The sequence below is a fragment of the Chelonia mydas genome, chromosome 11, assembly GCF_015237465.2.
Source record: "Chelonia mydas isolate rCheMyd1 chromosome 11, rCheMyd1.pri.v2, whole genome shotgun sequence".
Lineage (NCBI taxonomy): Eukaryota > Metazoa > Chordata > Testudines > Cheloniidae > Chelonia > Chelonia mydas.
This window is the reverse complement of record NC_051251.2, coordinates 9,149,681-9,165,639: the sequence shown is the minus strand read 5'-3', so window position 1 is coordinate 9,165,639 and position 15,959 is coordinate 9,149,681. Positions and strand designations below refer to the sequence as shown.

The following is a 15,959-nucleotide window of genomic DNA, read 5'->3' as shown; positions in this document are numbered from 1 at the left end:
AGGGAGATGTGCTTAATCAGGATTTTCCCCCAGCAACTGAATTAAGCCTAAATGCTGCTTCCCTGGGATGCCTACAAAATATCTTAAGCATTGTTCAAATAGAGATATCTGGTGTTAGGAGTGCTCTGCTTTTGCCGGTTTAAGCCTGGCAAACAGTTCCAATATCTCCTTCCAAATCCTTCACAAATACTTGAAAAGTTACATCTCTTCGGCTGGTGGAATCATCACAAGCCTCCTCAGAAACTCAGGGGCACTGGATTTCTAGAGTTCAACTGCATTTCAGCTTGAGTTGGAGAAAAATGTCTCTTTGGGTATGTTTGCACTGCAATAGGGAGATGTGATTGGAGCATGTGTAGACACGCCTGAGCTAGTTTTGATCTAGCTAGGTAGCAGCTGCTCGAGTGTGTACCCAGGGTCCTGGGCAGGTGGGGTTAGCCTGTGTAAGCTGCCTGTGCTGCCGCAGCTTCGCTGCTATTTTTAGCGTGTTAGCTCGATCAGAGCTAGTGCGTGTACATCTACCTGAGCTGGGAATCACACCTCCCAGCTAGGGTGACCAGATGTCCCGATTTTATAGGGACAGTCCCAATTTTTGGGTCTTTTTCTCACATAGGCACCTATTACCCCCCACTTCCTATCCCGATTTTTGACACTTGCTACCTGGTCAGCCTACTCCCATCTGTAGCCTAATAGCTGTGGACTTGCGTCACCTTGAACTTTTCAATGAGCCAGCAGGTTTGCACCACAGTGGGGTGATGGAGTTACAGAAGAATTTTCTGGAACAACACTAGCATCTCTTCCCTGGAAAATCCACAACAGGCCATCAGCTGCGATGTCCTGAGGGGATTCTAATGGGTTCATTGACAACGCCCAGGCACATTACCTCATTTCAAATGAATGGCGGCCAAAGTAGTGATATACTGGCAGCCTGGAAACCTGATGCCATGAAAGCAGTAAGAGGCTGAACCATATTCCTAATAGTTTTGTTACAAACTGATGGGGACAAACCTGGGGAATCCGGGCCTCAGTTCTTGTGAATATTGGTGGATAAGTCCATCTTTTCTGCATGTGAAATTGTGGTCTAGCCTGAGTACACAGGACATGGGGCTAGATGGACCTTTGGTCTGACCCAGTATGGCCATTCTTATGTTCTTATGAGAGGACAAGGTAGGTGAGGGAATATTTTTTATTGCACCAACTTCTGTTGGTGAGAGAGGCAAGCTTTCGAGTCATACAGAGCTCTGTGCAAGTTTGAAAGTTTGTCTTTATCACCAACAGAGAAGTTGGTCCAGTAAAAGATATTACCTCACACACCTTGTGTCCTAATATCCTGGGACTGACACAGCTCCAACTACACTGCGTACAAGTAGTGAGAGGACTATCAGAGACCTACTGCAGCTCCCTGGATTGCCTGGTAAGCTGGATCCATTCAAACAAAATGCATTTTAATGCAGTCAGATGCAAAAAGAAAAGGAGTACTTGTGGCACCTTAGAGACTAACCAATTTATTTGAGCATAAGCTTTTGTGAGCTACAGCTCACTTCATCGGATGCATCCGATGAAGTGAGCTGTAGCTCACGAAAGCTTATGCTCAAATAAATTGGTTAGTCTCTAAGGTGCCACAAGTACTCCTTTTCTTTTTGCGAATACAGACTAACACGGCTGTTACTCTGAAACCTGTCAGATGCAAAGTTATACATCCAGGACCAAGGAATGCAGGCTATACCTACAGAAATGGGGGACTGTATCCTGGAAAGCCATGACTCTGAGAAAGATCTAGAGGTCATACCGGACAAGCAACAAAGCACAAACTTCCACTGCAATGCTGTGGCAAAAAGGACTAAAGCAATTCTTGGATGTATGAACAGGGGAGTAGTAAGTAGGAGTTGGGAGGTGATTTTACTTCTGTACCTGGCACTGGGGAGACCAATGCTGGAATACTGCATCCCGTTTTAATGTCCATATTTCTAAAATTATGTTGAAAAATTGGAGATGGGCGAAAAAGAGCCACAAAAATTATTCAAGGTCTGGAGAAAATGCCTTACAGTGAGAGACTTAAAAAGTTCAATCCATTTAGTTTATCCAAAAGAAAAGTGAGAAGTAACTTGATTACAGCGTTTCGGTTCCTTCATGGGGAGTAAATATCAGGAACTAAAGGGCCTTTTAATGTAGTGGAGACATGCATAACACGGACCAATGGCTGGAAGCTGAAGCCAACCAAATTCAAATGGATCACACATTTTTGACAGTGAGGGTAACTAACTATTGGAACAAACCACCCAGGGAACTGGGGGATTCTCCATCTCTTGCTGTATTTAGATCAAAACTGGATGTCTTTCTGGAGGATATGCTTTAGCCAACCACAAGTTACTGGGCTCATTATAGGGGTAGTGGGTGCAACTGAATGGCCTGTGATACACAGGAGGGCAGACTAGATGATCTTCTGGCCCTCAAGTCTATGAATCTATAAGTCCTGAGCTGCCCAGCCCTGGTACAAATCAGATTTGCAAGGGAGCAGCTCTAACTTACCCACTAGCTTATTACTGAGAGAGGTCAGCCTAGATATTTGGATTCAGATCTGAATACCTGGAAAGACGTTTGGATCTGGGTTGCTCATCTGGGTCCTTCTCTAGTTAAAATAGCTCAGAGAAACATCCAAAACTTTGGAGTGCTTATTCCCATCTGAACCAAATCTGTGAAACCTTTTGAGGTTTGGTTATCACTGGGTAATATAGTATTGCTTTAAAATTCTGTCATCCATTGAAATCACATTATTCCATTCTCCAATGATTCATATTTAACTGTTACAAATTAGGCTACAAACTTGCTCCTTCATGGTTGCAAACATTACTAGAACTCTAGAACATTGTTTTTTTACCCTTTCCGTTGTCTGCTAATTAGTAGTAATATAATTGTTAATCCTCAGCCTTAGCCATTTGCGGCAGACCATCACATGCGTTACAATAAAGGCAATTTCCTGCATTCCCCAACTTCTAATAGTGGGTCTAAATTATCTAGGGTTAACAAAGAATTGCATCACACTTTATCACTGTATATCAAAAGATACAGGTACGACTATTTCCAAAGCGTCAGGACCCAGGGTAGAAATCACACCCTGATGAGTCTATGCTGCAATCATGTTAAAAAGCAAGGTACAAAAACGTAGGACCCTGTTTGGACTATTAAAAATTATGAATTTGGAAAGCACCAGCTTTAATTTCAAAAGCCAATCAGAAAATTTGCATACTTCACCATCTGTTTATAGTTTCTAACATGGCTTTCATAAATATAAAGCTAATGAGGTCTGGTTCTGCAGCAAAATAAACAAAAAGTCTTTCATTATGGCAAATTCCTTTTTACACGAGTCCAGCATGTAAAGTGTATATTGTCAGCAAAAATTTTGTTAAAAATCCACAGCACTTGTGGTGAGGATGGGTTTACCTCATTGGAATGCGTCCTGTTCTGGTGCTTTGCTCTGTCCGAAGCGTTGGAAAAGGCTTTATTGCAGCCCTCATGTTCACAGACGTACGGCTTTTCTCCAGTGTGAGATCTCAGGTGTGTCTTTAAGTTCTCCAGTCGGGAATAGGCTTTGGCACAACCCTCAAACTAAAATAAAAACACAATGGGAGCAATTCATCAACCACAGTGGTGGTTTTTGCCTCCTCATCTGCTTTCCATTTCTTTTCCCTTTTAAGGAGTCTGTGTTTTGCAAACTAACATCCACTTTGTTGAGAGAGCTTTTCCTTCCTGGGCAGAGCAAAACTGTCAAAAGAGGCTAGTGATTTAGGGAACCTCAAATTTTGGGTTATACCTGACAGGAATCTGATTTTCAGGCAGCGCTGAGCACCTGTTCTCTGAATATTAGGCTCCCCTTTAAGATGTTTCAGGCTGTGCATCCAAAAATTGAGGCCCCACCAAATTACTAGCTGCTTTTGAAAATCTTGACCAAGGTGTCTCCATTTCACTAGCTCCAAAGCTTGCGAGACAAGCCAGTTTTCTAAAGGAAAAGAGTTAAAATAGCAAGCTTTGAAGTTTCCCTAATTACAGTTTGGTTCCACTTTCCTGAGGGCTCTGAGGTCAGCCTGCCTGACATTACCATCTTAAGAACGAAGATCCTCAATCTTAATGGATTCTTGGATGGCACCACAGGCCAGGGGCCTGGAACAAAAGCAACTTCCCACACAAAGAGCCAGAGGCACTCCAGAGACATCACCAGATTTTCAATGATGTAAGTCCCACCACCATCCAGTGCTGGCTGACTCTCCTTGTTTGTACTATGGAAGGATTCAGCCAAGCAGCCAAAATGGCTGAGGGAAGATGAGATACTGTCCAGTAATATTTCCAAGTAGTAATGACGCTGAACTAACAGCATACTTAAAACCACTGGATAGGATTTAAAAAAATGGGTGCCTAAAGCTAGTCTCTTAGGGTTGCATTTTCAGAAGTGCCTGACTTTGGCCTAGCTCTGCTCTCATTGAAGTCAAATGGGCCTTTTTGTCATTGGCTTCAGTGGGAGCAGTTAGGCCAGTGCTGAGTGCTTTGGAAAACCCCATACAAAAATCCTTATTCAAGTGCCTTAATATGTGATCTGAATTTCAAAGATGTCCACAGCTCCCATTTCAATCTCTGGGGACCACAGCGGGCTCATTTTAATCAGTTTGTCTAACTCTGGAATTAGGAGGATCACTTCAGGCTGCCATTTATGAAAGTCTTGGGAATAAAAAGAGGTCCTTGTTCTGGAAAACCAAAAGTTAAGTTATTCAGTACCGTTCAGGAGAAACGGGAACGTTTGTTGGAACCTTTTTGCCTCTCTCTCCAGTCTAGAACACTGATCAAAATGAGCATGAAGAGCCATGAATCTTGGGGTTAATCTCTTACAGAAAAGAACTGTAGTAATGGCTCCACACACCATTGTCTGCCATAGTACTTGCAACCATTCCTATACTATAGGAATACTATAGTCCAATTTAATGATGGATGCGATTGTTAAGGTTGAGATGTATAATTGTTTAGATAAAATGAAGGAACACATTTGCACAGGTAATTCTGTTCTAATTAGAGTCTCACATTGTGCCCATCACCATAATTTCTGAGTGCCTACCCTGTAGTAAGCTTCCTTTAGTACATTTGTTTCATTCAGCATGTCATAACCATGAGTTAACAGAATATCATTAGTTTGTTCTCTCCCCTGTGCTTACAGCATGTGGCATCATAGGTCATTTATAGGTGTTGAAAAATATCACTCAACTTACTGGAAATCACTGGTAACTGAGCATACAGTAACTCACTCAGGTGGTCTAGCAATACTGGCTATTGTCAGAGTAATGCAGTTCCCACTGTGGCCCAATTTTCAAATAATGGCATCTGAACAGGACAACCAAATCCTTGGGTGCTCAAACCAGATGTTCCCACAGCTAACGCTGGTCTGTGAATGTGGAATCTGGATGTCTTATACAGAAATGGGCTTTGCACTAAAACATCCCTGACCTTTGAATTAGATCAGATCCAAACTCCACAGCCTGGGCTCACCTCTAGTCTTATTTACATCACGTTCCCATGTCTCTCTTTTTGTTTAAAATAAATGGAACGTTGAGAAATCACAGCTGAACTGGCTTGGACAAGGAAAGCTTCTGCAGAGAAGGGTACTGGCCTCAGCACCATAGGCAAATAGAAACTCAGGATCTTCCCTGTACAAAAAGTGAGTTTGAGGTGCAGAGTAATGACGCCGCAATAATTTGAGTAAAACACATAGCCTGATTGAAATTCTCCAGCACGTAGGATTGACTCAGCTCCTGAGATGCTCAAATTACTTGGCAGTAGTTCCAATTCAGGACAAGGACCTGGAGTTGAAATAGGCTGAAATGAGAAGGGGAGCTTCTGCTGCACCAGCTGAACAGGATGTGAGGGAGAAGGAGGAGCTCCCCTCTGCTTTTAGCATGGACTGGGGAGCTGATCCCCGTACTTTTAGCTGCTGATCACGTCAAGGGCAGAGCTGACTCTTCCACTCATGTTCAATCCATTGCGTCAAACAACACACTGAATACTCCACGGTGTTCTTATGAAAGTTTTATAGCACAGCGTAACTGTGCTCGGTGTTTTACCAGATCAACACAGAGAGATGGCCGTGTGCCCTGGAGAGTTTACACCCTAAATGAGACACACAGAGGGTCAGAAGATTGACAAAGGAGCCATATAGGAAACAAGTCATATACGGTCTGATATTTTTGAGTAGAGACTGGGCTTGGGGATGGTCCAGGAGTGGAAGAGAATAGTGGGAAGAAAGCAAAAGGAGGAGGGATCTGAAGGAATGTGAGGAGAGACTCATCCCAGGAGCAGCATAAAAGCAAAAGCATGAAGGTGAAAATGGGGACTGGGGAATAGGGCACTGGGTCATGGTGGCTGCTGAATGCTGGATAGATCAAAGAGGGAAAGTTAGGGAGGCTGACAGGAGGAGGCTACAACAGTTTAGATGAGATAGCCCTAAAGAAAAGGGAAGGCAGGTCCAAAGTTAACTGTGAGGCGTGAGCCTGAGTTGTGAGGATAGTGGAGCTGCAAAGTTGATGGAGAATGTGGAAGGGAAAAGGGTTTAACTCAATCCTTAGTTTTGTCTGCTTTGCACTGCTAGGACAACACAAAGCCAAGGAGCTGCCCTACAGGGGACATGAAGGATTGCCCAAACAGAGGGGACACGTTGGATGGGGCAAAGTTATGTAGGGTATGTGCCAAGGCCAGGAGAGAGCCTTGTACAGCACAGTGTTCAGGCACTTAATGCAGGACCAACTCTACTCCCTGATACAGGTCTGAATTACAGCAGCCCTGGAATGCAAAAAGGTTATTCTAGATCCCTTTAATTGGGCCAATGCACACTACACATCACTCATCTGGTCTTCAGAACTTGGCCACCTAAACATTCTGGGGGCCAGAACCTTATAGAGTATCAACTTGAGTAGCTCCTCAAAGGATTCACTCCACCAAGGAACTGGCCCAGCCTAGTCTTAATTTATGGGTGTAAATCATCAGATTACGTAATCTTCAGTGGGGGGGAAATAGATTCGTAGTTGGAAAGCTGAATATGCAATACAAAACCCTGTGAGATAGGAAAGTATCGTCCTTATTTGACATATAGGGTACTGGGGCACAGAGACGCTAAGGACCACATTTTTAAAGGTATTTACATACCTAACTCCCACTGATTTCAAAGGGAGCTAGGTGCCTAAATACATTTTAAAATCTGCCCCTTAATGACTCGCCCAAGGTCACACAGAAAGTCTGTAGCAGAGCAGGGAATTGAATCCAGGTCTCCCCAAATTCTGGGCTAGCACCATAACCACTGGACTAGCCTTCCTCTCCATTACCTTTAATGTCCCCAGGGGATAGCCTGCAAGTACTTAACGCCCATTAGTGCTGAAAGATTGGATCGGAACTTGCCCAGAATGGGGAGGTGGGTTCATTCATAGAGCTTTGGTGTGACTCTCTAGTCTGTGTCCAGATATACATTCATGTGGACACGAGTCCCCCACACCATTCTAATGATCTGCGCAGAGCTGTGCCCCCGTCGGCTCACCGTGCACTTGTGTGGCTTTTCTCCAGTGTGTCTTCGCATGTGCACCACCAACATGTACTGAGCCTTGAATGGCTTCTGCTCCCGAGTGCAGTCTTGCCAGCGGCAGACAAACTCCTTCTTCTCCCCGTGGATGTGATCGTTATTGATGTGCTAGCGTAAGAGAAAGAAAAGCAGATCATGATTAGAACAGCTAAAGCCATCACCGCATGTGTCACTCTGAAATGCACAGAAAAAACAACAGTTCCTCTCAACAGCAGTTGTCGTCTGATGTTACCATGATATAAATAATGCTATGGAGTCATATGGGGCTCTTGTGCTATGTCTTTGGGGTTGGATGACAGGACACAGAATAGGACTGTTTAGACACAAGGGTAGGATGGTAATGCTGGCGTGTGATGGCTGCTGGCATGCAGAGACATACTGACCAATAACGTCTCATTGTTTCCTTGTACTCCTGTCTGAGCCCATCTGTTGTCTCTTGTCTTATACTTAGATTGTAAACTCTTTGGGGAGGGGGCCATCTTTTTGTTCGGTGTTTGTACAGCACCTAGCATAAAGGGCGTCTTTGACTAGGGTTCTTAGGCACCACGATAAAACAAATAAACGGCAATACTCCTACTTCCTCAAGCACATACCTGGTTTTTTACCTGTTCAAAGTGCTACTGACGCAATGGGCCAGGCCCTCAGCTTGTGTCAATTGGGGATTTGACCTATGCTCTGCAAAAGCAATGTGTACCCCTACTCTGGCCAACTGCAGAACAAACTGCACACATTATTCGTACTGGAAGCAAGGGCTGTTGCTGTTTCAGAGGGCGGGAGAGCATTGGGAGTGTAAATGTACAACATGTGGACCACGGTCCATGATCCCTGAGCTCCCACCCAGAATGCTTCTCAGTGGGGGTCCCAAACGTGACCCACCGACAGAGGAAGCAAAACATTCCTCTAGTCAGACGTTACCCCAACAAAAGAGAAAGGATTCCTAAGCAATCCCCATTGCATACAATCCTATTTCTACTCAATTTAGATATGAAAAATGTCAGGGCAGCTGTGCGGCAGGGATGGGTAGCACCATTATATACTTAGTATGTAATGCCTTGAGTGCGGGGTCTGGACTAGATGACCTATTGAGGTACCTTCGAGTCCTACATTTCTGTGTTTCTAATAGCAGAGTCACTGGCCAGCACAGAGTAGGTCAGTTCATGACAGACTTGGAAGAAAGGGATATGAACTGCTAGGAACTCTTTACTCCTCCTTAGAAGATAACCAGCATGTAACTTATAGCAGATTTCAGCACAGACGCCTATGGGCCTGGCCATGGCTCCCAGCCAACAAACACCCCACTAGGCCTGTGCTGAACCAGTTAGTGTGGAAGATGAGCCCTTTTTATTATTATTTATTTTACTGTAATAAGCAAAGAACTCAAACAGGAGGATCAGGGCCTCACTGTGCTAGGTGCTGTACAAACACAGAGGAAGACACAGGAACAGTTTGCTGAGAGCTAGGTAATAATCCTGACATGCTGTTCATTGGGACTTGATAAAGGAGGGAGAGCAATGGCTCCTTATGCCATTTTACCCATGTGGCACAAGGCTGGAATAAGTTCTTGCACTTTAATTTACATTCACTGTCAGCATAGGCCAGTCAGATGCCTCATAGCCGCAACGGAAACAGCAACTAGCACACCTGTGATTGCAGCTGGCTGGCTTGCTGTGTACCTGATCTTACACTAAAAACTCACCTGCCTATAATTCAACTAAATTAGAACTGATGAGACATATCTGATGCCAAGGCATGTGAGCTGACACCACATGTCCTATAGAGTCGAACACATGACATTTGCTAAAATGGAAAGAAAAAAAAAAACTATGATGGCTTTGTTCCACTTCCCTGAACTGCAGGTAGTTTAGAAAATTATATTCTTTAATATACATGCTGTGATATATACAAAACCATGACATTATGTTACTCTTTAAGAAACACTGCATGTGTACAGATTTGTCCATTTCCAGTCAACTACTCCTTCCTCACTTGTGCTCAACAGGAATTTCATGCTTTTTAAAAGGGATTTTACTACCACTGGGCAAAGCCATGCAGAGAGACCATGGTTTTTTCAGTTGGTGTAGGCCACTGTAGTTCCACTATAATCAGCTGAGGATCTGACCTCCCTATATCCTGAATCTCAGATTAACAGCAAACAAGAGAAATTTAAAAAAAAAATCCCAAATCAAATTAAAGTCTATGAAAGAGCAAAACATAAAAGCACTGCTTAGTGTTGGACCCGAGCACCCTCTGGTTTTTGGAAGCAGCTGGTTCTTGTCTCTGGAATGGTCCAAACCAACATTCCAGCTCCAAATCCCTTTCCAAATTATGCAGCTGTGACCCCTTTTTATAGTGCTGGTAAAGGGCAAAAGAAAATACGATTCAGTGCCAGAACGGATGCCGGCTCTAAAACATCCACCTGCTGTCAAAAGCTTAACTGCTGGCAGGATATGACAACATCTATAAAGTATGTGCTAAGGAGAACTCCATAGCCCCAATTACTGCTAATTACTCAGTTCCATAAAAGCCTTCACCCCTGTGCTGAAAACACAGCAGCAAAGTGGAGCCTTGCTCTTACCTGGTGCAAGTCTAGATTCATATTTTACAAGGATAGGGAAGATCAATCTCTGAAGACGATAAAACAAATCAGAGAACAGTTCTGCAGCTGTATTGTTACATGTATAGACTAATAGACTTATTTCTCTCTGAACAGAATCTAGCTGCCAAAATCATGACCCCTCCTCTCTCCCCCACTCCTATGACTTCAATAAAATACATCAACAGGAAGTCCTAAAATAAAATACTTGGGTTTGGATTTTTTAGATTCCGTGTTTTTTCAGCCATCCCCCATCCCTCCCAAGGTCAGACATGCAGATCCTGCCTTCGCTGGCCACTGAGATCAGTGGATTTGATGGTCTGTGAGACTTAGCAGCATGGGGAAACAAAGGCTCATTAAAACAGAGTAACTTGCCCGCTCAGTCACAGTAAGGTATGGCTGCCTGGGCAGGAACAGAATTTAGCAACCTTGAGAATAAACTCAGGGTTTTGTTCATGCCAATCACAGAGCACGTTAAACTATGGACTAAAAGTACAATAGGCTAAAACACTGCAGCTTGCTCACATTGAAAAACTAGCATGCTGTACATGGTATATTGCAGACTAGATGGTGACTAGCCCTCTGAAGATGTAGAAGGGCCTTAACTTCTCCATTGTTCCAAAATCTCAGTCTTTGTGGCACTGAGACACCATGGTGATGGGTCTGGTAGAAATGCCAATGGACAGATCATGCTCAAGGGCATATTATATAGTGGGAGGAATGGGGTAAAGATAAGCCAAAATCACAGGAGGCTGCAGCATTCAGAATTGGCTTAGGTTTACTCTAGAGCAGTGGTTCTCAACTGTGGTCCACCGCTTGTTCAGGGAAAGCCTCTGGAGCCCCGGACCGGTTTGTTGACCTGCCGCGTCCGCAGGTTCAGCCAATTGCAACTCCCACTGGCCGCGGTTCGCCGTTCCCTTGGCCCGCGCCACTTCCCGCAGCCCCCATTGGCTTGGAACGACGAACCGCGGCATGACAGCAGAAGGGCCAACACACAGGCAGTGTTTTATTTCCCACTGCACTGGGGATGATCAGGGTGTTTAGAGCCCCTGTGTAACATGGGATGAGCCCCCGAGCAGCAGAGTGGACATTGTGGTAGTGGCGATGGCTGGGGCTAGCCACCCAGGCCTGAACCCAGAGGGTTGGGTGGGCTTGGACTCGGGTGGCTCATCTGAGCTGCCACTGCCCATGCAGCAACACCCACACTGCTATTTTTAGCATGCTAGCTCGAGCAGAGCTAGCCCAGTCTGTCTACCGGCACTGGCAATGACACTTCCCAGATGCAGCACAGACTTACCCACAGGGTTCAGTGACTGGGCTATGCAGGTGCTTTGTGTCCAACTGTCCGTCACAGGGGAGGAGATTCATCCCCCCCAGCAGCCATATAAGATCCCCTACACACAGACCTTTTATTGGGCTTTGCAAGGGGAACCAGAATTACACCCTCAGCAGCTGAAACATAAGACTATCAAATAATCTAATCTAAGGCTTCACTGCAACTAAACTCTTCAAGGAATTGTGAGCTGATCTTGCAGTGTTTGTACACTGTACCTCTAATTTGCACTGTTAGTGGCTCCCACAGTGAGCTCCTGCTGTAAAGTATCCTGATCTTGTGACGAAAAGTGACGACAAATGCACAGAAATCCAAATTTATTGCTGCGGTTTCTTTCCAACATTACTCACATGGACGAGCTGCTCCTGCGTGTCATATTCCTTTATGCACCCTTCCCAGTGACAATTTGTCTCATAAATAACGTCAGGCTCCTGTTTACATTCATCCTTATCCAGATCTTCTTTCAGGTCTGTCAGATGCTCCTATAACACACAGAGTATTACATAAAGTGAATTTGTTTCATCTGAATTCCTCAATCCCTTGTAGATTACAGGGCAGGTGTTAATTGATCATAAAGGAAAGGACAACTCATTATAACAATGTAACATTCTTGATTATCATGAAATACTGAGTTAAAAAGGGTCTTGCAGTTATGGATCTGCCCGAGGAAATCACCGCTAGTGACAGGCTAATCTTAAAATGTTTGGGGGTCTGATTTAGATAAACACCCACATCTTTGGACTCCCACCAGCTAGATCAGATATAGAGTGAGGAAAGACTCCAGAGTCCATCGTATTTATACACCCACAATTACTCTAGGGTAATACTATTATCCACATTTTACAGAGGGGATACTGAGGCACAGTGGGACTAAGAGATTCACCACAGTAAGTCTCAAGGAAGAGCAAGGAATTGAACTACGGCCTTCTGAGTCCCAGGCAAGTACCCTAAGCACTGGACCATCCTTCCTCTCTTGTGAATATTTTGTTTCTTTTGCTACCTGGCTCTAACTGGATGGAATAAGAAAATGGAAGGGGAAAATAGCCACTGAATCTTTTCAAACCATTCAAAAAGTTTGGTTGAGTCTTGTTGTATCCACACACATCTGTCCTTCCTCTACAATGATAGGTAATAATAGGTAATAATAATAATACTTAGCATTTATACAGTGGTTTGCATCCTTAGAGCACTTTACAGGCACAAACTAATTAATCCTGAAAACATTCCTACGAGGTAGGCAAATATTAATATACCCATTGTACCAAAGGGGAAAATGACGCAGAGAGTTTAAGTAACTTGACCAAGACCATACATTGAGTCAGTGTCAGAGTAGAACTCAGGAACTTTTGGCTCCTTCTCCAACCTTAGTCCACTACCATGATATAGCCAACTGAGCCTATGGTTGGAAACCTTCCAAGTTCTAATCCTGACTTCTTGTCAAGTTGCTTAAACCGCTCTGTGCCTCAGTTTCCCCATCTGAAAATGAGGGAAATAATATTTTCCTCTCTTTCTGCAGTACTATATGGATTGAATAGTTAAAGTTTGTGAAGTGATTTGAACATCTACAGTACTATGTAATGGCAAATTATTATAATTAAGATGTAATGATGATTTAACGCACAGGCCTTGTAGCAGCCATGTGTATCGCAGTCATTTCCAGCACGACACAGAGTGGTGGCACACAGTCTGTTTTCACTGGAACGTGACAATCAGAAGCAACTATTTATCAGGGAACATAATGCTACAGCAGGGGTTCTCAAACTTAATTCCACCACACACCCCTTCTGACAACAAAAATGACTACATGACCCCAGGAGCGGGGACCGAAGCGTCAGCCCGCACAAGCTCTGCCACGCCGGGTGGGGAGGCTGAGACCAAAGCCCGAGCCCCACCACCTAGGGCTGAAGCCCTTGGGCTTTGGCTTTGGCCCTGGGCCCCAGCAAGTCTAAGTGAGCCCTGGCAACCCCATTAGAATGGGGTTGTGACTCACTGTGGGGTCCTGACCCACAGTTTGAGAACTGCTGTGTTACAGGAAACTACAGTACCAGGAGTTACCTCTCACTGACTTCAGTGGAGCAGCTCTACGGGCATGTGGCATGTGTGTATATATGTTCAGACAGGCAGGCCATGCTTTCACTTGGTCTTATCTTTGAAGGACTTAACATCAGCAAACCATGTTCACCGGGCAAACAGTGCAACAGAAACTTGCCACAAAGATCCTCATCCTTTGGAACTTCATAAATTCACAGAATCCAAGGCTAGAGGGGACCATCATGATCATCTAGTCTGACGTCCTGTATAACCCAGGCCACAAAACATCCCCAAAATAAGTCTTAGAGCATTAAACCACAGGAAGTTAAGTGTGAGCTTCAAACCCACCAAGCTACAGGTGCTTTTTATCCACAAGGAGAATTTTTGTATGTGGTTTAAATCAAGCATGGACCTGATCCAACCCCCCTAAAACTGAACCCTCCAGTCCTTAAGCTGCGTGGCTAGGGCCCATCGTTAGCTGAAATGAGCCTGCTGCACATATCTCAGCCCTGCAGAAAGTTGTCACTGACAAGAAGAAACAGAGGGGTTGAATGTAACTGATTCAGACTGAAGCCAAAGCCAGTGGCTTCTAACTACTTCTGGTCAGGTAAAAGAAAAAAAAAAGTTCTTTTCACACTTCTCTGCACTTTCTATCACAGAAAGAGTGAAGAGCCGCGAAACTAACTGGAGTGGTCAAAGAAGCAAATCTACATTCAGACCCTGTTTGAACAGGGAGGAACAAACATTCAGTAATTAGGGAAGGGTAAGATGATGAACAGGGAGTTCCTAATGGTTAAAAGAAGGGTATTACTCAGATGAGGTCAGTAATTACAGACAGCTCTAGCTCCCACTCTTGCAAGATTAAATGGAGGGCAAATTGAATAGTTGTCCCATTTAGATCTTAAAGAACAGCTTGGAATATCCATGGAAGCTGGGATTTTCAACTGAACCTAAGGGAGTTAGGTGCCCATATCCCACTGAATTTCAGTGAGAGCTGGGTGCCTAACTCCCTCACGTGCCTTTGGAAATCCCAGCCTGAAAGAAGATCAGTCCAATATGATGGAACAAGGCCTGGAAGATTGTTATAATTATTAGAATTACAGTAGCAACTGGGGCACCAACTCAGATCAGAGCCACACTGTGTTAGGTGCTGTACAAATATAGAGACTATCCTTGCCTTGGAGAGTTTACTATCTAAGTAGACAAGACAGATTAAGGACTTGTCTACATGGGGAAATTTACCAGCATAATTATACTACTATGGTTATTCCAGAATGAGTAGTCATGTGAGGAGTTATAATGCTATAACCACAGTGATAGAAAGAAAAGGAGTACTTGTGGCACCTTAGAGACTAACCAATTTATTTGAGCATAAGCTTTTGTGAGCTACAGTTCACTTCATCGGATGCATTCGATGAAGTGAGCTGTAGCTCACGAAAGTTTATGCTCAAATAAATTGGTTAGTCTCTAAGGTGCCACAAGTACTCCTGTTCTTTTGGCGAATACAGACTAACACGGCTGCTACTCTGAAACCTACAGTGGTAGAATTATACTTGTAAATTTCCCCATGTAGGCAAGCCCTAAAGTTGGGAGGGGAGTAGAGAGGTGAAGTGACTTGATCAAGGTCACCCAGCAGCTCAGTGGCAGAGTTGGGAACAGAACTCAGATCTTCTGATTCCTACTTTAGTGCCCTATTCACTGAACCATACTAAGGAAAAGGCATGATTTTACTGGAGACCAATGCAAACTCATTTGAAAAGGGATGATATGCTGCGACCTTACACTATTATATTAACTTCAAGCTTGTTGTCCTCATTGTTAGAACTCCTCATGACTCTTCCACTTCTCACTTATTGACCAGTATCACATTGCCTCCATCCCCTGTGCTCCACCAACAAGTCCATCTTTGAACCCTTCTTTAGCCACTGTTCCCAAGCTGTTATAGCAGTTTCTTCCCCCTTATCCCTTCAGCATGGAACACCCTGCCTGAAGTGACCATCAGGTCACCCACCTCTCCTCTTTCAAATCTTTTCTCGAGACCCACTGGAGTGTTGCGATGATTAACTAGTTAATGCTTGTACAGAGCTTGGAAGGTGAGAAGTGCTACATAAAAGCTCAAGTATTATTATTAAAGCAGCTGTCATGGTATCATATGCCAGGTGTGACTTTTATGTACATTTTTTACAACTCATGCATGGAGAGATTTGTTCTAATTAGCCCTTGATTGTTCTTTTGAAAAGGCTGCTCTGATCACAGAAAATTGCTGAAAGTTACAAAACAATTTCTGAGGAAAGGTAGAATCTTTAAAACATATATCAGAGGCCTGTATAAAATCAGAGATGGAAAAGTCTTAGGACATTCAGAGGTGCTGACTACATACAGCTCCACTAACTTCAGCT

The 15,959-nt window shown here is 44.0% G+C and overlaps 1 protein-coding gene across 2 annotated transcripts in view; it reads right to left on the bottom strand.

The window, feature by feature from the left end:
- GLI2 (GLI family zinc finger 2) overlaps positions 1 to 15,959 on the bottom strand; it is a 262,344-nt gene that overhangs the window by 11,513 nt on the left and 234,872 nt on the right. For both annotated transcript variants that reach the window (XM_037912674.2, XM_043525483.1), the window contains 3 exons: positions 11,880 to 12,011; positions 7,562 to 7,711; positions 3,439 to 3,603 (listed from right to left, as the gene is read on the bottom strand). In XM_037912674.2, the coding sequence (XP_037768602.1) occupies positions 3,439 to 3,603; positions 7,562 to 7,711; positions 11,880 to 12,011 (447 nt within the window). The remainder of the gene's footprint in view (positions 1 to 3,438; positions 3,604 to 7,561; positions 7,712 to 11,879; positions 12,012 to 15,959) is intronic.